This window comes from Hemitrygon akajei, chromosome 3 (genome assembly GCF_048418815.1).
Source record: "Hemitrygon akajei chromosome 3, sHemAka1.3, whole genome shotgun sequence".
NCBI lineage: Eukaryota > Metazoa > Chordata > Chondrichthyes > Myliobatiformes > Dasyatidae > Hemitrygon > Hemitrygon akajei.
In genome coordinates, this window is record NC_133126.1 from 54,479,673 (window position 1) to 54,504,048 (window position 24,376).

General features: G+C 40.1%; 1 protein-coding gene across 5 annotated transcripts in view; it reads left to right on the forward strand.

The window, feature by feature from the left end:
• The window catches only part of arid4a (AT-rich interactive domain 4A), a 124,903-nt gene that overhangs the window by 75,572 nt on the left and 24,955 nt on the right, over window positions 1–24,376 (forward strand). For all 5 annotated transcript variants that reach the window (XM_073039932.1, XM_073039931.1, XM_073039933.1 and 2 more), the window contains one exon: window positions 3,386–3,602. In XM_073039932.1, the coding sequence (XP_072896033.1) occupies window positions 3,386–3,602 (217 nt within the window). The remainder of the gene's footprint in view (window positions 1–3,385; window positions 3,603–24,376) is intronic.

Sequence of the window (24,376 nt, forward strand, 5' to 3'; positions counted from 1 at the left end):
AGTGACACACCCTTGAGGGGTGCCAGTGTTGATTGTCAGTGAGGAGGAGTTATTATTACCAATCCGCACAGATTGTGGTGTTCTGGTTAAGAAATCAAAAGATCCAGTTGCAGAGGCAGGTAGAGAGGTCTAGGTACTGTAGCTTATTGATCAGGACTGTAGGGATGATGATGTTAAACATGGAGCTATAGTCAACAAGCAGCATTCTGACATTAGGTGTTTGTATTGTCCAGGTGATCTAAAGCCGTGTGAAGAGCCATTGACATTCCATCTGCCGTAGACCTATTGTGGCGATAAGCAGATTGCTGTGGGTCCAGACCCTTGCTGAGCAGGAGTTGATTTTAGTCATGACCGACCTCTCAAAGCATTTCATCACTGTAGATGTGAGCGCTACTGGATGATAGTCATTAAGGCAGCTCACACTACTCTTCTTACTTTTTTTGCCAGCAATAAATCACTTAGTGAAATGTTTTTCTACTTGAGCATATTTTGCTCAATTATAGCTACTTATTTGATTTTCTAAGTAATCAATAGGGGACAAGAAAATAATAAAATGAAGCCAAGACATGAGCATTTTTGACAGATCTTCATGAGTTCAGCATTGTTTTACTAACTTGCTAAACCTAAATTCTAATACCTTCTGATTTCCTTCCATTTATGTGTTCTAAGTTTGGCTGTATTCCTTGCATTTTTGTGACTTAGATCCATCACTGTAATGAATGTACAAAATAAAAGCTATATTCAATCTCATGTGGAAATGTACTGCTGGACATACTATCCATTAAGGTCTCACCTGCTTTCTCAGGTGTATGAGAAAGATCCATGACGTTATTTTGAAGAGCAGGGGGGCATCGCTGGTTTTCTAAGCCAATATTTCCCATCACTCAATACACCTAAAACAAGTAATATGTCTATTATCTTAATACTGTTGGCAGGTAAACATCATGCACAATCTTGTTGATGTGTTTCCTACATTGTAATAGTAATTACATTTTTAAAGTACCTCCTGGGCTGTAAATTGCTTTGAGATAACGTGAACGGATATTTCTCAGGCAGTGTATTGGGAATAAAAAGGTGTAACGTATAATGAACTTGAACATTTTACTAGTGTAAAGTACAACATAGTTGTAAAGGTAGGACTGAAACAGCACTGTAATAAAGTAATTGTAATTATTACTTTGGACATAGAGAATTATTAGTAAATGTGAGCATGATGGAAAATCTGAATGAAGTGAATGAAGCAGGTTCAAGAACTTCATTCTCAATTATGGGTATTCTTCATGGCATTGCTTACAAATTACTGACTTGTGGAGAAATCAGTTCTCAGCAATGGAACCCTTTGAAAACCTGTACTATTCTCAACAATCTGTTATTGCTTCATACTATATTAAATAAAATTATTGAAAAATTAAGGAAGCATGAGATTGTAAGCAAAAAGATTATCTACTGGATGCATGAATTTGGAAATTACACTTTTAATAAGTTGTGGAGAAAAAAAGTAAAATCCCATGTAATGAGTTCAAATTCCAGGAAAGGATTGGCAAGGATGTGTGATTTTGTCTTTGACACCAGTATGCTAAAATTAGTGTTAGTATCTTAATCTACCTTAGCACTTTTGCAGTTGAGGAAGCAAAATGATTTTATCTGATGAGTTTGTTTCAGCTTCTACTCTTTTCCCTTCAGTTTCAGGGTAAGTCATAGTCATGCTCCATTGAGTGAACTCTGGTCCAGTGTGTTGTTGCCCACCATTAACTACCAATCAATACAAATCCTATTTGCCTATAACCTTATGACAATTACAGCACAGAAACAGGCCATCTTGGCCCTTCTAGTCCGTGCCAACACCTAGTCCCACCGACCTGCACTCAGCCCATAACACTTGGCTTGAAATCTTGTATGCCATTCATATTCAGGCGCTTTTTAAAATACCCACCTATTTGGGAAGTATGTTCCAGATTCCAACTACCCTCTGCATCAGCAAGTTATTTCTATGATATTCTTCCCCTGTATCTGTGTCTTCTAGTTTTAAGCTGTAATGAAAGCTTCCCACTATCTATACTGTCTCTGCTCCTCAGAATTTTGCATATCACTTTCAGGTCCACCATCAGCCTCCTCTGCTTTCAAGAAAATAGCTTAGCAGGCATTTCCTCTATACTGAAATGTTCCACACCAGGAAACATTGTTAAATCTTGTCTTTGTTCTTCTGACAGTGTGGTGTCAAAACTATATGCAGTATTCCAGCTGTTCTGCTCTTAACTAATGTTTTACGAAGATGTACCATTGCCTTCCTGGACTTGTACTTTGTGCCCTGGCTGATGAAGATAGACATCTGATACCTTTTCATCAACTTGTCTGCTTGTGGTTTAACTGTTAGAGATATTTGGATTTGTACTCCGGTTCCTCTTCTTCATTTTTCTCTTGTTAGGTTTTCCGCTTGTTAGTCCTTACAAATTTGAACACCTTATGTTTATAAAGGTTAAGTTTCATCTGCTGCTATTCTATAATTTTGACAATAGATCAATATCAATCTGAAGTTGAATGCTGTCCCAACCCGTAATCTACATCATCACCAGTTTTTAACTATTCATAAGCTTGCTAATCACCCTTGCTATGTTCATATCCAGAGTAAAGAGGCTCGAGTTGATCCCTATGGTTCACCACTAGTTACCAACATCAATCACAATGAACATTCAACATCATCCTCTGCCTTCTGTTACCGTGCTAATTTTAGGTTCCGTTTTCCAGCTTGCCACTTGAGTACCATGTTCTCTAACTGTACCAGTATTACAGACTGATTCCTTTTGCAGTATTTCAATTGAAGATGTTACTTTTTCTCTGAGAGCACTGCAGATTACATTACAGCAGATTTGCTGGCTTCTAATATCACTTATGGATATTTTCAGACCTACAAGTTAGGGATTATATATGTGAATCTCCACAATTTAAACATGTCTGTGTAAAATTTAAAGATAGTCTTGAATTGTCTGCAATAAATGCACTTGAGAATATCAATCACTGTTTAAACTGAATATGACGAAGGTGAATATCATCGTCAATAGATACTCTGACATACTTGTAGTACCAAAAGCCAAGGACATACTCTTCCCCTTGAATTTCTGATGATAGTCTTACCTGAATGATACTAGTAAGTCATAATGAATGCACAATTCAGTCTAATTATGTAGCTGTGAAATGTAGTAACTGAACATGAATTATGTTGATGCCAAAGTTTTCCTGAAAATTTAACTACAATAGTAGTGTAATAGTTTGATAACTCTGTTTCCTCACTGTCAGTTTTGATGTGATCAAGTTTGAACCTTGGACAGTCATGGGCTTTCCTTAATAACAGTTTTGTGCCTTTCCTTTGTATCTGACTAAATTCTAGGTATTTGTATGGCTTTGAAGAATACTGTCGTGCAGCTGATCTTCGCTTTAGGACCATTCACCATATGGAACCTAAAGGAAAAACATTGGAAAAAGGTGAAGAGAATGGTGCATATGATCCAAAGAAAGTATCTGGAGCTTCAGATGAAGAAACAGATTTTGAGAAAAATGATGAAGCTGAAAATGAAAAAGAGGAAAAAGAAGTCATAACTCCAAGAGTAAGTAATTCATTATCTTGATATTGCAGTAGAACTAAGGAAAGCCAGGAATATTCTCTGCATGTTTCAGATTGGCATCAGTTGTCATTGTTTGAACCTTTTAACATCGAATCATTTAGATTCGTACCTTAAGTATAAATCACAGTGGTGGTGTACTTCAGCAGCATTTTGTATTGTGATTCTGATTGTACATAGTTGCAATTTAAAACAAAAATTCCTTTATTTGAGACATGACAATAACTTCCAACACCAGTATTAATGTCTATTCCCTATTGCCCTTGAGAAATTGTGGTGAGCTAGATTTTTAAAAAATTGCTGCTGTCATACTATTGAAATATTCCCAAAACGCCATAGGGCAGGGACTTTCAGCATTGGGATTCAGTGTTGATGAAGGAATAGTAAACTGTTTCCAAGTCAGGACGGTGTGTGAGTTGACAGAACCAGCAGAATGTTGTGTGCCTATTTGAAGGAAAGTGCGGTTGAACATTTGTATATTTTGTATGTGACTTCCCCTTTAGTCATTTTATGTCAGTGAAGGATGGAATAAAAGTTCAGTGTGGTGGATGGAATGCCATGTTACAAATGGCATTGAGCTACTTGCAAGTTGTTGGGATTGCTATCATCCTGGCTATTTGGATGTATCCTATTGTACTCCCAACTCATTCCTTGTAGGAAATGGAAAGACTTGGGGTATTGGGGGTTAACCACTCACCACAGGATACCTAGCTTCTGAAGTGGTTCTGTTTATTATCAGAGAATGTATACAGTATACAACCTGAAATACTTGCAGATATCCACGAAAAACAGAAGACCCCCAAAAGAATGAATGGCAGAAAAATAATTGAAACCCAAAGCCCCCTCTCCCCCTCCCCTGTGCAAGCAGCAGCAAGCATCGACACGTCAACCTCCCCAATTCCATCTCCCACCCATTTCAGCAAAAAGTATCATGGCCCACCAAGCAACAGCAGAGCACCCAAAGAGAGACCATGATCTGCAGTCAACACAAACTATTGTCTACCCAACAGTTCAACATGCCACAGTCTCTCGCTCTCTGTCTCGCTCTCACTCTCGCTCTCACTCTCTACAAGGCACAGAGATATATCAGCCATTTTCACAGTGAAAGGGGAGACTGACATTCGCTGTTATGATATTATAGTCTGCTGCATCGCTTTCCCATACTCAGTTGGCAACACTGGCCTGAAATTGGTCATCACAAGGGCAGTACCCTGGAGGCACCATCTTCCAGGCCATGCCTGGAGAATATTGGGAAATGGTCGGCCGACAAGCTCCAGGAACAGGAACTCATCCACCATAGTAAAAAAAAAAATGCAGTTTGAGTGCCACTTGCAGATCAGGACCTCAACAGAACCCTAACTACCTTGAAAAGGAAATAAAGAGACATTAAAGAGAAGAATTAAACTGTTTTTTGCAGATGAGCTTGAACATGCATCCACTTGGTGCCATCTTAACTCAGCTGACACTGTCTTATTATTATAATTAAGCCAGTTGAGTTTGTGCTTACTAGTAATGCCCAAGATGTTAGTGATGAAGAAGTTAGTGATGTTAATTGAATTGAATGTCAAAGATAGTTGGTTGAACTCTTGTTCCTAATGATTATTGCTTTGTATCCGTTGCACAGTGTTATTAATGCTTCCATCCATGTCTGAATGTTGTTAAGGTCTTGCTTTGCGCAACATAGACTGCTTCATTTGTTGAGGAGCTGTGAATGGAATTTATCATTTCCTGATCATCAGTGACCATTCCCACATATGGCCTTGGACAGTGATGATTTGCCTGAGGTGCTTTTGCCACAGCTTCCTAACATGATGGCCTTTTATGTGAAGAATGACTCCAGCCAGCAGTGTATTTTTCTATTGATGCCCATGGACTTCAGTTTTACTAAGGCCCCGATGCCACACTTCAGTAACATCTGTCTTGATGTCATTTCAGTTCTGTGGTGCACAATTGGGACCAAGGGTATGATGTGGTTTTAGTAAAACTCAAAATTGATATCAGTGAGCAGGTTTATCAGTAAGTTTGGCTTGGCTGCGCTGTCATTAACACTTTCCATTACTGTGCTGCAGTTTGAGAGTGGACTGATTAGATGTTCATGAGCTAGGTTACCTTGCTTTTTGAGAACTGGATATATCTAGACAATTTTGGTGTCTACACAACTGAGTCAACCTCTTAAAACTAAGTTTGTTTACCTGACAACTGAAGTTAAAGATGTGAGCCTTGACATTATAGGTGGAATACATTTCTTCTGCTTTTACTAGTCTACAGGCCTCAGAGTTGGGCTACCAAATCCTAGTTTGATGTTAGTGCCATGCTACGCTGGTATGAAAATTGTACTTCATGAGGACTATGCAGTAATTACACACCAGTACTATCATGGATGGGTGCATATGTAGAAGATTGTGAAGCTGAGGGTAAAGTAGATTTACCTCTAGTGTTTGTTACTCTCCTTCTATCAGTCTGAAAGCCATGTCCTTAGCTCTCAGCCAGCTTGGTCAATAATGGTGCTGCCAAGCCACTCCCTGTGATGGACTTGAGTTCAGAGTACATTCTGTGCCCTTGTTACTTTCTGTGAGCTCAACATGATGGAGCACTGATTATTAATCAAGGAGAGCTTCTTTGTTGTAGTTTAACATGATGGCATGAAATCAGTGTGCCTAGAGTTAATGTTCAGGACACCAGAGCAGCTTCCTTGCCTGGATACCACACTCTTTGTACCACGCCCTCTTGTGGCTCTGTTCTGGTGGGCAGTTTCAATGCAGGAGTCAGGCTGTTGTCATGGTATTGCTTTGCTGGTCTATGGGATAGCTTTCCCAATTTATACAGTAAACATCAGATATTTGTAAGGATGACTGTGCTGGTTCTTTGCTGGGAATGATATTTCTATATTCAAATTTAATTCCTGAGTCAAAGTATATCTATCTAGTTTAATTTAGTTTTCTGTTTGTGGCTTGCTTCACCACTTAACAGTCAACCTCTCACAGTGTATTTGCCGTCTGGAGTTGCATGTAAATCAGGACAGTAGATTTGAAGTGCATTAGTGAATTATACAGTTGTATTGTGCGTTATCTTGGAAAATTCCAGATTATTTAAATAACTGAATTTCATTTCTACAATTTCGATGTTAGAGCTTAAACTCTAATTTTCTGAATTACTATCATACTGTCATGTAACACAGGCCAGGTCCTTTAGCTCACCATATCTATACTGCCCATCAAATGCTTACCCATATTAATCCCATTAACCAGCACTTGGTCTGTAGTGTCTTGGTTCTTGAAGCTCTCATTCAGATACTTGAATATTGTGAGAGTACCTGTCTTCACCATGTTTTTTGACAGTGTGTTCAGGACTGCAGCCATATTATTGGTTAAAAAAAAAAAAATTCTTCCTTGTATCCTCTATGAACCTCTTGCTCTTCATTTTAAATCTATGGTTTTAGATATGTGTGCTATGGGTAAAATATTCTAATCCATACCTTTAATTTGTATACTTTTCTTGAGTTCCCCAACCCCTATGTTCTAAAGAAAACAAAGAAAACAAGCCTTGGATGTCTAGCCTCTTCTTGTAACTGAAATATTCAATTCCAGTCAACATCCTGGTGAATTAGCTCTGCACCTTTCCAGTGTAATCACAAGAAAATAGGAGTAGGTATCAGCTACTGGATCGATCCTTCAAACTTGTCCAATAATTGAATATGATCATTGATAATATATGCTGGCTTCAGATCCTCTTTGCCAGTTCCTTATCCACCTCAATTTCATAATGTTCCAAAATATTAATCTACCTTTACCTTTGAGAATATCCGGGAAACTAAAGGCTGCTTAGATTGTGTCAGTAATATTGAAAGTATAGGGGAAAAATTCTATCAAGTAGGATTATGATCACTTTCCAGGGACTAATGATGAGGAAATGGCATGGTTTGTGCATGAGAAATTCTGCTTCGCCAATCTGAATTTTCGAGGGACTTTAATAAGGATTTGGCGCCGTCTTACATGCGAAGCTAGTCCAGGAAGCTAGGGCACATGCATTCCAGAGTGATTTGGCCAATTGGATCTAAAATTGGATTGATGATATGAGGCAGAGGGCAGTTGTGGAGGATTGCTCAGGTCTGTGATCAGTGGTGTACTGCAGAAATTGATACCTGGACCTTTGTAGTTTGGAATATATATAAATGACTTGGATTAATCCGTCTTTGATGTAATAAGTAAATTCATGACGTGGAGATTGGTGGAGCTGAAGGTAGTGAGGATAGTTGCCCAAGGATCTTGAAAAGTATAGATAGGATAATCATTTTCCAAGGGTAGGGGAGTCCAAAACTAAAGGGCATACAACATTGTACAGCACTGGACAATGCATTCAGCCGATGATGTTGTGTTGCTCTTGCTGCTAGTTTATACTAAATGCCCTCCTCCTGTGAATCATCCATAGTCCTTCATTCCCACATGTTCGTGTGTCTATATAAAGGCCTCTTAATCTCCATCAAATGGTCTTTTTCCACGGCTAATCATGGTAACCTATTCCTGGTACCTACCAATCCATGCGTAAAAATAAAACTTGTCCCCCATGTCGCCTTTAAACTTCCCCTTCTAACCTTAAAAGCATGTTTGACATTTCAACATTGGGGAAAAGATTCAGACTGTCTACCCTACCTATGTCATTCATAATTTTAATGACTTCTATCAGGTTCTCCCTCAGTCTCCAACATTCTTGGGTAAACATCCCAAGTTTGTTCAACCTTTCTTTATAGTTCATACTTCCAATCAAGCAACATCCTGGTAAACCGCTTTTGCACCCTCTCCACAGTCTCCATGTTCTTCCTTTAATGGGGTGGGGGTGTTCCAAGTACAGCTGACAGAATTTTTATACAGCTGCAGCATGGCTTCCTTATACCTTTACCAATGAAAGCAAGTGCGCCATCTGCCTTCTTTACCATCTTATCCACTTGCATAGCCATTGTCAGTGAGCTAAGGACCTAGAACTCAAGATCCTTCTGTTCCTCAATGTTATTAAGGGCTCTACTATTAACTGTATACTTTCTCCTTGTATTTGACCTCCTAAAGTGCAGTACCTCACTCTTACCCAGATTAAAGTCTGCTACCATCCCTCCCATGACCGCAACAGATCTATATCTCCCTGTATTTTTCAATAGTATTTAGCACTGTCCACAGTGCCCCTATTCTTGATGTCATCCACAGTTTGCTTAACCCACACATGTACATTTTGCTTTAATCTTCATCACGGAAGACTCCAGCACTCTGCCAGAAATTCGAGAGTGCTGGGCAGAAGTAAGTGTAGTCAGTATTACTAAGGAGAAGCTGCTTGGGAAGATGTGAAAGTGGATAAGGCACCTGGTCTGGGTGGACTACATTTCAGGGTCTGAAAGGGGTAGCTGAAGAGATTATGAAGGCATTGGTGGTGATGTTTCAAGAATCACTAGTGTCAGGAATGATTCCAGAAGAATGTAAAATCGCAAATGTAACTCCACTGTTTAAGAAGGGAGGTAGAAGACAGGAAATTGTAGGCCTGTTAGTCTGATTTCAGTGGTTGATGAGATTATGGAGCCCATTGTTAAGGGTGAAGTATCAGGGAATTTGGAAGCACATCATAAAATATACTGATGTCAGCATGATTTCCTTAAAGAAACATCTTGTCTGACAATTCTGTTGGAATTCTTTGAGGAAATAACATATAGGATAGATAAAGGAGAGTCAGTGGATGTTGTTTACTTGGATTTTCAGAAGGTTTTTGACAAGGTGCTGCACATAAGTTTGCTAAACAAGAAATGAGCTCATGATATTACAGGAAAGGTATTGACAAGGCCAGAAGATTGGCTGACTGGCAGAAGGCAAATGTGGGATTAAAGCAGCCCTTTTCTGGTTGGCTGCTGGTGACTAGTAGATATTTAGCACAGGTTGGTGTTGGGTGTGCCACTCTCATGTTATATGTTAATGATTTGGATGACAGAATTATGGCTTTGTGGCTAACTCTGCAGGTGATGCAAAGGTAGGTAAAGAGGCAGATAGTATTGAAGGAACAGAGCATCTGCAGAAGGACTTGGACGGTTTGGGAGAATGAGCCAAGAACTGGCAGATGGAATACAGTGTAAGGCAGTGTATGGCCATGCACTTTGATAAAAGGAATAAAAGCATAGACTATTTTTTGAATGGGGAGAGAATTCAAAAATTGGAGATGTAAAGGGGCTAGAGGGGTCCTGTGCAGGATTCGCTAAAGGTTAACTTGCAGATTGATTTGGTAATGATGAGGGCAAATATAATGTTAGCATTCATGTTGGGAGGACTAGAGTATAAAAACAAGAATGTAATGCTGATGTTTTGTAAGGCATTGCTGAGACAATATTTGGATATTGTGGGCAGTTTTGTAGCCCATGTCCAAGAAAGTGCAGTTGCAAGAAAAAGTTTGTGAAGCATTTACCTGGTTTTTCATGTTAATCACTTATAAACACTCAAAAAATGTGGTCTTATCTTCATCTAGGTCACAATAATACACAAACACAATCTGTCTAAACTAATAGTGCACAAACAATTGTATTTTTCATGTCTTTATTGAACACATTGTTCAATCATTCACAGTCCAGGCTGGAAAAAATATGTGAACCCTTGGACTTAATAACTGGTAGAACCTCCTTTAGGAGCAATAACCTCCAACAAATGTTTCCTGTAGCTGCTGATCCGACTTGTACAATGGTGAGAAGGAATTTTAGATCATTCCTCCATACAAAACTGTTCTAGGTAATCAATATTTCTGGGATACCTTGTATGAGCAGTCCTGTTCAGGTCATGCCACAGCATCTCAATTGAGTTAACATCTAGAGTCTGACTTGGCCATTCCAAAACATGCATTTTCTTTTTTTTTAAAACCATTCTGTTGTTGATTTACTCTTGTGCTTCGGATCATTGTCTTGTTGCATCATTCAATTTCTATTAAGGTGACGGATGACTACTCTTGACATTCTCCTGTAAAATGTCTTGATACAGTTTTGAATTCATTGTTCCCTTAATGATTCCAAGCTGTCCAGGCCCTGAGGCAGCAAAGCAACCCAAACTATGATGCATTCATCATGCTTCACGGTTGGAATGAGGTTTTGGTGTTGGTGTGCATGCCTTTTTTCTTCCAAACATAGTGGTGTGCATTTCTGCCACTAAGTTAAACTTTTGTCTCATCCGTCCAGAAACATTGTCCCATAAGCGTTGTGGAACATCCAGGTGGTCTTTTGTAAACTTGAAACATGCAGCAATTTTTTTTATTTTGGAGAGCAATGGTTTCCTCTGTGGTGTCCCAGCATAAACACCATTCTTGTTCAGTGTTTTTCATGTGTAAACATGAACAGAGATTTGAGCAATTTCTAGAGATTTCTGTAGGTCTTTTGCTGTTAACCTTGGGTTCTTTTTCACCTCCTTTAGCATTGCACATTGTGTGCTCTTGGTGTGATCTTTGCAGGATGCCCACTCCTAGGGAAAATAGCAACAGTACTGAATTTTCTCCATTTGTAGACAATTTCTCTTTCTGTGGACTGATGAACACTCAGGTATTTAGAAATGTACTTGTAGCCTTTTCCAGCTTCATGCATCTCTACAAATCTTCTTTTAAGGTCCCCTCTGAAAGTTGTTTTGATCAAGGCATGATGCACATAAACAGATCTTTCTTGAGAAGAGCAGGCTCTGTCAGTAACCTGATTCTGTGTGTCTTTTTTTATAGAGTAGGGCACCTTTACAACCCACACCTCCAAACTCACCTCATTGATTGAAACATCTGACTCCAAATTGCTTTTATAGCAGGCATTCCCCCAGAAGATTCACATTTTTTTGAATCTAGACTGAGATAGTTTAAATGATGTACTCAGTGTTGACAAGAAGAAGTACAATTGCTCATGTGTTATTAGTTTAAGCAGGTTGTGTTTGTCTATTATTGTAACTTAGATGAAGATCAGATTTTGTGAGTGAAGTGAGGCCTCCTTTGGTTAGAGTTGACCATGGATATTGCGTCCTAGCTGTCAAGCCTGGGCTGTACAATATGGAGAGTAAGTTCTCCCTGTCCACGTATCTGATGAACCCAACGGAATGGCAGAGACCAATACAGTTTGGTACCAGCATCGCAGGAGTTGCCAGTCAGCATTGAAGTTAATGTAGGACTGCCTTAGGGAATCCAGCTCTGGATTCTTCCTTCTGGGTTTATTCCCGAATCCTTCCATATGTGGGTATAGGCACGAGGCAACAGAGGTTTGAGATCAGTTTTCCTTCTAGATGAGCTGCAAAACACAGCGAGCCCCAAATGTCCGAAGCGACTGGTTTTAATACACTAGTAACCCTCCTTTCCCCTTCCTCCTTTCAGTAGTAATGGTTCCGCAGGGCTTAGCTAAGCCACATTTGAAGGATGGGAGCTGGACTTGGTTGTCAGAGGCTATCTGAGGTGCACGCCATTGGGGACATTTAATAAGTAGTGAGAGCTTGTCCTCATTACCACCCCCAACTATATACCACCTATATACCCCCCCCAGCTCATTACCACCTTTTATGAGTAATTAATGCAGAAAACCAGGTAATTGCAAAGGGTGCACAAACTTTTTCTTGCAATTGCATGTGCTAATGTTGGGAAAGGTCCTGAGGAGTTTTATGAGGATGAGCATCAAAGAGCTAATGTATGAGGAGCATTTGAAAGCTCTGGACCTGTGCACATCAGAATTTAGAAGGATGAGGGGGATGATCTCATTGAAACCTATCATATATTGAAAGGCTGGATAGAGTGAACAAGGAGAGGATGTTTCCAATTGTGGGAGAGTCAAAGAGCAGAGAACAGTTTCAGAATAGAAGGATGTTCCTTTAGAACAGATGTGGGGGTGGGGATTTCTCTAGCCAGAGGGTGGTGTCTGGAATTCATTGTCATAGACTGCTGTAGAGGCCAAGTCACTGGGTACATTTAAAGCAGAAGTTATTATGTTCTTGATCAGTGAGGGTGTCAAAGGTCATGTGGAGAAGACAGGAGAATGACTTTGAGAGGGAATAATACAGGGTTCCCCAATTAGTTTTCCATGAAGGCCAAATTATGTCAAGCATGCCAAGCCAAGGGCTAAAACGTCCAGGGTTTTTTTCATTGCGCCAGTAAGTTGTTTTATGGGCAAATGCTGTTGCTGTTACCATTATTATTATAATTAGTAGTAGTAGTAGTAGTAGTAGTAATAATAATAATAATTTAAGCCTGGGATTCTCAAAGCCTGTGTTGTGGGTCACACAAGAAAAAAAAAATGCACTTTTGAAACAAAAGAAGTCTAAAACCAACCATTTAATTATGACTCTAGCTATCACAACTGCCAGCTGTCATGTTGAGAACTCATCTGGGGCTTGAAATACAGAGAGACACACACACACACACACACACACACACACACACACACACACACACACACACACACACACACACACACACACACACACACACACACACACACACACACACACACACACACACACACACACACACACACACACACACCCCCCCCCCCCCCCCCCCCCCCCCACACCACCACCACCACTTCTCTTCCATCTTCCACACAGTGTTAGTAGTACTGCCTTTTCCACTGTTTCTGTTCTCTCATTTAATCTATTTGTTCTTTTTAATTAAACTACCGTAGATTCCGGACTACAGAGCGCACCTGATTAAAAGCCGCTGGCTCTAATTTTAGAAATAAAATCAATTTTTTACTTGTAAAGGCCCCACCGGATTTTAGGCCGCACCGGATTTTCGGCCGCAGGTGTCCCACGTTGTAATATGAGATATTTACACAGAAAGATATTACACGTGAGGATTTTTTAACTTTTAATTAAATCCATATGGTAACAAAAACAAATACATATTGCAAATGCTTTTTTTCGAACCGTGCCCGTAACGCGGCTACTTTTAAATATACGTTGCGTATACTTCTTTACTGAACAACATTCCAATATCTCCTAACGACTGGTAAAAAATATATATACTGCAGCCTACCAGGAAAAGTTATTGATCGCCTTTAACTTAAAAGCAGCGTTTTCGCTCCGCCGTCCCGTTTATCGCAAACGGCATTTAAAAGCAGCGTTCGCTCAGATCCAAAGCCGCTCGCGTAATGCGCTCCCCCCTCCTTTCCGTTTTATCGCAAACGGCATTTAAAAGCAGTGTTTCGCTCAGATCTAATGCCGCTCCGTCGCTCCCCCCCTCCTTTCCGTTTATCGCAAACGGCATTTTTCCCACAAGACGCGGCGAAACCGGGTGTGACGTCATAGCATCCCGCGATGTAGTACAGAAAACAAATATAGTTAAAACTCTTCTAACTTTAACTAGAAAATGAATTACTAAGCGAAAATATTATAAACTAAATAACTGCCATAAAGGCAGCACAATGCTTTTCTTCGAGTGTTTTCCATGTTGATGAGGGTGAGTACAAATGACTGATTTACAATAATTTAATTGTGAAAGTGCGCTTGATTTATCGTACAATTTCATTGGACCTCTGTGAACTACTCATCAATTTTATTGGTCTACTGTTATGAGGCAAAATGTTTACGAGGCGGCATGAAAAAAATCATGTATTAGCCGCTCCGTTTTAAAGGCCGCAAAGTTCAAAGCTGTTCAAAATGTGGGAAAAAAGTAGCGGCTTAAAATCCGGAATCTACGGTATGTAGCATTTGAAGTATGAAGTGTAGCTATAAATGAAATTATCAGTATTATTGTTGTTGTCGTCATATTATTATACCACAATAAGATTGACAAATGGACAAAAATTAATTGGTTCACTCACCAATCAGTGAGAGAAGTGTCAGCGACGGGATGAGGCAATGCTTCTGATGTTGGGCCTGTATTCCGTTGAGGCAATCCTGAGGCACTGGCCAAGATGTGCATTGGAGAGTCTGTTTCTGTCCTGGTTCTTGATAGAGTTCATTGAAGAAAACAATGACTCATGTATGTACGTGGAGGGAACAGTGTGAGTAGGAGCATTGCAATAGCTCTCGTGTGTTTTTGAATTGAGCTTGGGGAACCACGTTGATCTAAAAGTCACTCACTTGTGCTTTGAGCAAATCAGATGTTCCCATTTCCAAGACCTCCATCTGAAGAGTTGCCTCATCTATGGAAGGCACCAGCCTTTTGGCCTCTGCAGTCCACTGGCCATCAGCCGAAAGGCAGAACGGCTGTCTCAGGAAGAGGAGGATGTCACCTGAGAGTTTAGCGGAGCTTTCAAATCGTTCCCTGAAGTTTTCTGCCAGGCTCGTCACAAAGTCCTTCATCACTGGATCCTCCTGCATTTCATTCTTCTCACAATGCTCCCGCAGACGTGGGAAGTGCAACTTTCTCCCATGAATGTCTCTCTCCAAAAGGTTCAGCTTTGACCGGAAAGCAGTAGATCGCGCACTCTACGGGGGTGTAGGTCAAGTGTACGGTGGGGGATGAGGTTAAAATAAATTGGAGCAGCGTGCGCTTTATTTACATGTTATGACAGGTGCGTTTATGTAAGTGCCAATGGGTTGGTGTGGTCCAGACATTTGGTTCTCGCGGTCCGGATCTGGCCTGCAGTCTGCCTATTGGGGTTGTCTGGAATAATAAATCAACCATGAGCAGACTTGATGGACCAAATGGCCTAATGTCTTAGGCTTAGGTTCAGATCTCTTCTAGTCTTATAAAACCTTCAGGGAGATATGAGGGACAGATCTTTCACACAAAGCATGGTGGGTAAATGAAATATGTTGCCAGAGGAGCTGTTATAGACAAGTATAATCACAGAGTTAAAAAGCACTTGAATAGACAGATGGATAGAGAAGAAATAAGGGTTTGTGTTAAATGCCGGAAAATGGGATTAGTGTAACTGGGTATCTTAGTTGGCAGAGACCACTTCGGCTGAAGAGTCTGTTTCTTACCTGCATGACACTGACTTTGATACATTTAATGATTTGGTCTCCTCCACTGTCAGAAGCAAAGAAATTTAGAGATTCATTCGCCTCTGAGAAGACATTGCTGCACACATGCTCAATGCTTTTGATTGGTGATTGCTGCAATATTTTCACAGTATTGGCAAGGTTAGGCGGGAAAAGGAACAGGACAAGCTGATGCTTTTAAAGCTGCACAGGAAATGGGAGAGTATGCTTTTCATTTCTAAAGCAGTCCTTTGGTGCCGACTAGAGGCTGATACAATAACTGTATGAGAGCCTTGAAGATGTATTAGAACAGGTATGAAGTGAGCCTTTGATATTTACAGCTGTAACTGCTGTAGCCTGCCAGCATTCCAAAGTTATTGATTTAATGGAGGTGTGCACTTCCACTGATCTGGTAGTTTTCTGATTTGCTGATTCCCCCTTCTAATATATTGATCTGTTCATGGAGCTCAGAATCTTTGTAAAATTGTTTTCTCTTGGCAGATAATTGCAGCTAACTGCAGTTCGGGTAGCAATGCCATACAGTAAGTAGGTTCATCTGGACAGCTGAAAGACAGTCCTGGTGTTGAGTTTTCAGGTTAGGAATCTGTGGGCTACTTAATTCTTCATAAATAAAATACAACATTAAAGAATCAAGCTTCCTTTGGAATTGCAGAGTACACTCTTTTGTTCACTGTGCAATTAGCCAATTGAAAGTGTTCTCACATTCTGCTGTATTTTCTAATCTAAATCAAAGTTGGATTTTAAAAGTTCAGAAAAAATTCTTATTTTAACAAAAATTGCATGCAGTACATTATAACTGATAAAATTGGAAGAGCAAAAATAATTAGCTGTTTTTAAGATACATACATATGTACATCCAATGAAATCATCATTATAATTTAAACTTCATCTAAGTTGAGAGGAATTCTGAGATGGGAGGAAACCACAGGTGATACAAATAACAAATTGAATTATTACATTTTCCATGAGCTTAATTGAGGAGAAGGATAATTTCTTTTCACTTAAATGATTCTTTATTCCTGACATCATTATAATCTGTTTATACTGAGGCCAATCACAATGTCATCCATATCCACCAAGTCAGCAATTGTAGGATTCCCCAATGAAGAGTGTTATGTTTTGTAACTTCAAAACATTAAATTAATTCAAAGGAAGACACAGGAGTCGGAAATGTGTCTAATTTGTTGTTTTACTTTGTGAGGCGCACCCGTATCATGTGGTTGCATGATGATGTACACAAGTCACGTATTTTTATATATCAAAATTCAAAGTAAAATTGAGGACATACTCAACAAATTTATGGAACGGTAACTGTAAATAGAATCAATAAGAGAGCAAGAGTATAGAATACAACAACCTATTGAAATGCAACTATAAATAAATAACAATAAATAATGGGAGCGCAAACTGACAAAATAAAGAGTCCTTAAAGTAAAATTATTGGTTGTAGGAACATCTTACTAGTTGAGCATAATTATCCTCTTTTGTTCATGAGTCTGATTTCATTTCATTGCTTGTCACACCAGGCAGTCAGACATTCTTGTCTGGCGCATAGTGTCAGGATTGGTCTCCTTTCGGATTAACTGGGTCACGGTATGAACATTCCTGACTCGACCCTTATTTTTCACAAGGCCAAGTGGCTAGCTTGGCGCCCAACCCAGCATGGATGGAAAGCGTGCCCGGGGGGTGGGGGGGCTAACTGGGTTTGAACTTGGGAGCCTTCGCTTCCGAAGTCCAACGCTGATGCCACTGCACCACCAGCTGGCTATGAGTCTGATGGTTGAGCGGTAGTAACTGTTCTTGAACCTGGTGGTGCAAGTACTGAGGCTCTTGTACCTTCTGCCTGATGGCAGCTGTGAGGAAAAGGGCATGGCTTGAGTGGTGAGGAATTTGATAGTTTCTGCTTTCCTACAACGGCGTTTCATGTAGATGTGCTCAATGATTGGGAGTGTTTTACCCGTGGTATATTGGGTTGAATCCATTACCTTTTGTAGGATTTTCCATTCACAAGCATTGCTGTTCCTATACCAGGCTGTAATATATGCAGTCTCAGTCAGCTTTCCATTACACGTCTGTAGAAGTTCATCAAAGTTTTTGCTGTTGTTCCAAATCTCCGCAGCCTTCTATGGATGTAGAGTCCTGTCATGCTTTATTTGCAATTTCATTTAAATGAGGGTCCAGGAAAGGTCCACTGAGATAGTGACAGCCAGGAATTTAAAGTTGCTGACCCTCTCCTCCTCTGATCCACTGATGAGGACTGGCTGATGGATCTCTGGCTTCCCTCTCCTGAAGTCCACAATTAGTTCTTTGGTCTTGCTGACATTGAGTGAGAGTTTGTTGTTATGACACCATTCAGCTAAACAGGTTGGCATCAATACCTGTTTGTCCTCTGTTGGGCAATGGTTCGTGGTGTACGTATAACGAATTATTAAAACAAACAAGAATGCTTAATCAAACAATATATAGTTTTGAATCTTACTTAAGTATTAAATACTCAACGCTCCTCCCTGCTTAGCTATAAACTCCTCCTTAATAGAAGATGCATCTCAACTACATACACTGTGTATTATATCATGCAACTAATATATGCTGCATCCAGATTGTCCCATTCAAGCCAAAAGATTTAATCACTGTGGAGGATTTCTTATTCTTGTGGAATAATGTCTTTCCTTGACAAAGGTGATCACTCTGCTTGGCAAGTGAGAATTATGGCTGTGAAAGAATCTCAGGTTCTGCAACCTCCTCGGTGACTGTAGGAGCTGACTGAGACTTCAGGAAGTAATTCTGACAGCAGTAGCCACCTTTCTTGTCCTTTTCTCTGCTTTTCTCTCTGGATCTACTTTAATCCTTGTTTCTCTTCTGGCTCCAGCTTCTTTCTCTCTCTTTTTCCTTCCTCACATTCCTTCTGTCTTTCAGGCCATTTTCTTTCTCAATCATGTTTGTTCTATCTCTTTCCTCCTTTTCAACTTCTTGTCTTTCTTTTCTTGCCTTCCGTTTTCTTCTTTCTGGGATATGCATCTTGATCTTTGGGAAGGTGCATTTAGTTCACTGGAGTATTCCCTTGCTAATCCTTTTATTGTTCCCTTAAGGATCTGATCTCTCCTCTTGGTTTTCTCATCCACAACATGATCTGATGAATCCTCTGTTTTCATATCTCCATTGACTCCTTTCTTTTTGGCCTTTCACTCATACAGCTGGGCTTTGGTCTTTGCATCTACTTTTACAAGCAGCTTATTGTCTTCCACTTGAAATTCATGCACTAACTTTAATGCATGCAGAGTATATTATAGTTCTTTATACTCACAAAAGATGAATGATTGCAACTTTCCTGAAGCTTGTTGAACTTCCTTCCAGCTTAAAACCTAGCCACATTTTGCGAGTAACTGCCTGATTAATATATCACAAGCTTTCTCAGATATGTTAACTGCAAAAACTGTTGTAATCGGACCACTTTTTATGTCACTTTCCCCGATTCCAAAATGCTTTCTAGCCAGAGGAACAGAGGTTGCCACTAATACCTGTTTGGCCTCTATTGGGCAATGGTTCATGGTGCATAGCATGGCAACAGTTGTAACATCATTTAGTATCTAAATTTGCTTTCAGTCTCTATTACAGGGAATGTGGCATGCATCTCAGATTCAGATTCAGTTTATTGTCATTTAAAAACCACAAATGCAATGCAGTTAAAAAATGAGACAAAGTTCCTCCAGAATGATATCACAAAACAGACTACACCAGAAAGTCCACGTAACGTTTGGCAATCCCCAATCCAGAGTCTGGAGAGGCTGCTGCGTATTAATATCACGCTACCATCTTAGCGTGTTCCCCGGAAAGGAGCTCCAAGCCCACCAGACAAACAAGACCAAAAACTAAAGCTACAATACCTACATAAAACCACATATTTACAACATATACAAACCCCAATCTTTTCTTTGTACTTTTGTCAGTTAAATAAAGGTTCACGTGAATTAACATATCACAGATTTTTTGTTTTTATTGCATTTTGGAAAATATCTCACCTTTTCTGGAAATGGGGTTTGTAGTTACAGCAGTGCAAACAATGGCATAATTGATTAAAAAAAAACAGACCATGGGCACAGTAAAAATAGTCCAAAGATGTTGAAAGGCTATAAGTTCGAAAGAAACCACCACACAGTTTCCAAAAGTCCTCGGGGTCCCCGATTGACTCGTCATTCCATGCCGGCGGCAGAAGGGAATACCCCTGCTATGGACTTCCACGGCGGCGCCCGACTCAGCCTCGCAGACACAGCACACACCAAAAGCGACCTGACCGCAGCGGACTCTGAGTCTGTTGAACCTCCGATCCTCCAACCATCCCCTCCGTAACAGCTTCTCCGAGCACTATCCTCTGCCAAGCGTATTAAGACGGCCCCGCCAACGGCCATCAGCAACGCGACCCCGAGGACTGGGGGCCTCTTCTTACCAGCAGAGACCCGGACCTCGCAGCAGCAGCAAATCTAATCTCTAATCAAGTTGTAGTTGTCTCAGTCATTCACATCCCCACAATGCTGGCCCTCCTTTTTTACTACATACAAGATGCTCAATGTGGCTTGCTGGTTGTTGTATTCCACTTTTATTTATGTCATTCCCACTGGAGTTATCTTTTCTCGAGTAGAAGTCGAAGTTTGCTATGTACAGGCTTCAGTTCAATATCTTTGTAATGCTGTTCAAACTGATTTTGTGGAATAACTGAAACAATGTCTAATTCTATTTTAATTAATTTTAAGCCACATTGTGTAGTTTTAATTTTCACACTGTTATTTATTAAGGCTGCACATTCCTGTGTCACCCTCATCATTATCAGATTATCACAGTGTGCAGATTATTGTTCTTGTTGAAACTGCAACTTGACTTTGTATCTTTTCCTCATCCCTGTGCAGTCCATTTATTTTTGTCTGCCTGACATGCGCTATTTATGTGTCCAACTTTGTTGCATTTTCTGTAGGTTTTGCCATTAAACCTGTATTGGTCTTGTGTATGTAAGCCACTGCCACAATGGTAACACAATTTGTTCAGCCAGGCCAGTTTCTGTTAAGATGTTGCAATTTTCTTCTGCTGTTCCCATTGATACAGTGATTTCAACTGCTCTTTTAAATGTAAGTTGTGCTTCAGTTGTAAGGTTCCACAAACTAAATCATCTCTCAGTTCATCATTAAGCCTGTTATCGAACTGACAATGCTCAGACAATTGCTTCAATTCAGCCACGTAACCTGAAATGGGCTCCCCTTCTTTTTGATTCTGCTTATGAAACCTAAAGCATTCTGTAAGCAAGAATGGCTTTGGTCTTAAATGTTCCTGCAGTACTCTGACAATATCAGCAAAGCTCATTTTTGCTGGTTGGTTTGGAGCAGTCAAACTTTGAAGCAAACTGTATGCCTTCAAATACAGTACACTCGGCAAAACTGGTACTAGTTTCCAATTGGCGGTTTCATTTGCTTCAGAATACGACTCAATTTACTCAGTATATAAAATCTATTATCTGTTGTGTAATCTAACATATCAATCTTTCCAAAGTAGTCAGTCAATTCTGCTTTTTTTAATGATTACTATTGCCCAGTGCTCACTCTTTCTGAACCAATGGATTCTTTAGTTTACTGCCTTTTACAAAAAACTTGATTGTCTCTGCACATGCAGCTGTTACTTGCTGTTCCTTGGTGCGTTTCAACAAGTCGGTAACAGTCTTCGGTTCATTTTAAAGTACGTTGTCACTACTGGTATGGTTTTTAACTTCAAAACATTAAACTAATTGTAAGGAAGACATGAGAGCCCAAAATATGAGACTAACTTCAGGTTTTACTTGAAGCAAGGAGCTCACATATTAAAGTTCAAAGTACATTTATTATCAATGTATGTATACATTATACAACCTTGAGATTCATCTCCTTAAAAGCAGCCACAAAACAAGAAACCCAAAAAGAACCTATTTTAAAAAAGACCCACAAACACGCAATGCACGGGGGGGGGGGGGACAAATTGTTAAAAACAATAAAAGCATCAAACAGCATTCAGAAAGCAATGGAGTCCGTAGATACGAAACGCAGAGCAGTGAGCAGAACTGGCTAACCCTCACCTCCGGTCCCAACACCCTGCCTTTTCAATCCATTCAGCCTGGCGTTTAAATCATCCAAACATCAAGCCATTCCTTCCTTAAAGACCGGAGCCCTGTCGCATCAATATGCTCTGGGGCTGGATCCCGCCGCCACATTGGGGCCCGTGCCCAAACTTTCCAAATTGGCCTGGTGTAAAACTCCGTCACTCTGATTTTTCTCCATTTCGCATGTCTAGACTCCATCTCGAACGTGTCTTGACCCCTCTCTGACCACTCCTCCTCAAACATACTTAGACCTCAGTTGGAATTTGTATCACACCCACACACTTCGACCCTCAAGTCAGCCTCGCCTTCCTTCTCCTCTTCATTGTTTGTGGTGATCATTTACCATAATTTAGTTGGGGTAAAATTCAGTAATTAGGTGTATTTTTTGCTTTGGGAACCACTGGTAAGCTGTCGCTCATCCTCAGTAGGTCTGTCTTAAACATGGTAAAGTATGGCGTATGCAGTTCACGTATTTTTACATATAATCAGTTACGAATTATTGAAATGAACAAGAATGCGTAATCAAACAATATATTTACAAGACTACTTAAATATTCAATACACAGCAAAGAGGATAGCTGGGATTACAGGTTTGGCACAGAGAATAAATGATATTGTAATTTTGGAGGTTTCCACTAAAAATGAATGGTCTTGCTCATTTCCTTTTAAAGGCAGTGATGCAACAACAAATGCGATACTTCCCAGTTTTCCACTCTCCCTTCCCAATTTGTTTGCTAGAATAGCAGTCCACAAACACTGTTTCTCCTCTATACCTTTTTGAGGTTGCATTTCTTCTTGTATGAATTCCATGCACAAGGCATGGTTAAAATGTCTCATGTCTCATGTAATATAAAATAATTACAAAAATCTGCAGATACTGCAAATGCCCAGATGCATCAGCACCTGTTTTTTTTAAAAAAAAGAGCAGTAGTGTTAGCGTTTCAAGTTGATGATTCTAATGAATTATTTGATAGCAGAAGCAGAATCAGGTTTAATATCACTGGCATATGTCATGAAATTTGGTATTTTACAGCTGCAGTACTTTGCAGTATATAATAAAAATATAAATTACAATGATATGTATATAAAAATTAAATTACGTAAATAGTGCAAAAAGAGAGGGAAAAATATTGGTTGTAGACAGGTCATATTTTGCATAGAGGTCGGTCAGCAGTGGAGTGTCTCAGGGATCTGTTCTGGGACCCTTACTTACTCTTTGTGATATTTATAAATGACCTGGATGAGGAAGTGGAGGGATGGGTTAGTAAGTTTGCTGATGACACAAAGGTTGGAGATGTTGTGGATAGTGTGGAGGGCTGTCAAAGGTTACAGCGGGACATTGATAAGATGCAAAACTGGGCTGAGAAGTGGCAGATGGAGTTCAACCCAGGTAAGTGTGAGCTGGTTCGTTTTGGCAGGTCAAATATGATGACAGAATATAATATTAATGGTAAGACTCTTGGCAGTGTGGAGGTTCAGAGGGATCTTGGGGTCCAAGTCCATAAGATGCTTAAGGCATCTGTGCAGGTTGACTCTGTTGTTAAGAAGGTGTATTGACCTTCATCAATCGTGGAATTGAACTTAGGAGCCGAGAGGTAATGTTGCAGCTATTTAGGACCCTGGTCAGACCCCACTTGGAGTACTGTGCTCAGTTCTGGTTGCCTCACTACAGGAAGGATGTGGAAGTCATAGAAAGGGTGCAGTGGAGATTTACAAGAATGTTGCTTGGATTGGGGAGTATGCCTTATGAGAATAGGTTGAGTGAAGTCAGCCTTTTCTTCTTGGAGTGAAGGAGGATGAGAGGTGACCTGATAGAGGTGTACAAGATGATGAGAGGCATTGATCATGTGGATAGTCAGAGGCTTTTCCCCCAAGGCTGAAATGGTTGCCGGAAGAAGACACAGGTTTAAGGTGCTGGGGAGTAGGTACAGAGGAGATGTCGGGTAAGTTCTTTACTCAGAGAATGGTGAGTGTGTGGGATGGGTTGCCGACAACTGTGGTGGAGGTGAATACAATAGGGTCTTTTAAGAGGCTTTTAGATAGGTAGATGGAGCTTAGTAAGATAGAGGGTTATAGGTAAGCCTAGTAATTTCTAAGGTAGGGACATATTTGGCACAACTTTGTGGACTGAAGGGCCTGTATTGTGCTGTAGGTTTTCTATGTTCTAGTGTTCGCTGCTTCATTGGCCATTAAGATGTCTGATGGTGGAGGGGAAGAAGCTGTTCCTGATATGTTGAGTGTGTGTCTTTAGCCTCCTGTATCTCCTCCTTGCTGGTAGTGAAGAGAAGATGGCGATGGAGGTCCTTGATGATGCATGCTGTCTTTTTGATGCATCACCTTTTGAAGGTGTCCTTTCTTGTTGGGGTGGCTTGTGCCCAGGATGGGCTGGCTGAGTTTACATGAGAGAGGAATTGTTTTATTTTATATTTTCTTCCAAAAAGCTGTTTGTAAGGCTATGTGCAAGCAGCAGCTAATTCCTTGGACCACAAATGGTGAACTTACCCTGACGTTTTGCAGTTCAGTCAGGTAACTAGTCTCTTATCTGATAGCCATGCATTAATTTCTGCCAGAACATTATCTTGTAGATCTTATTTTCATACATTGAATTATTGACACTGAATTACAACAAGTATTTGAACATTTGTTTTCCAAATGGTTAGCATCCATTTAACTGGAATCTCAATTCCAGTACTCCCTTCATAGATTCACTGCAAACTATATTATTCCAC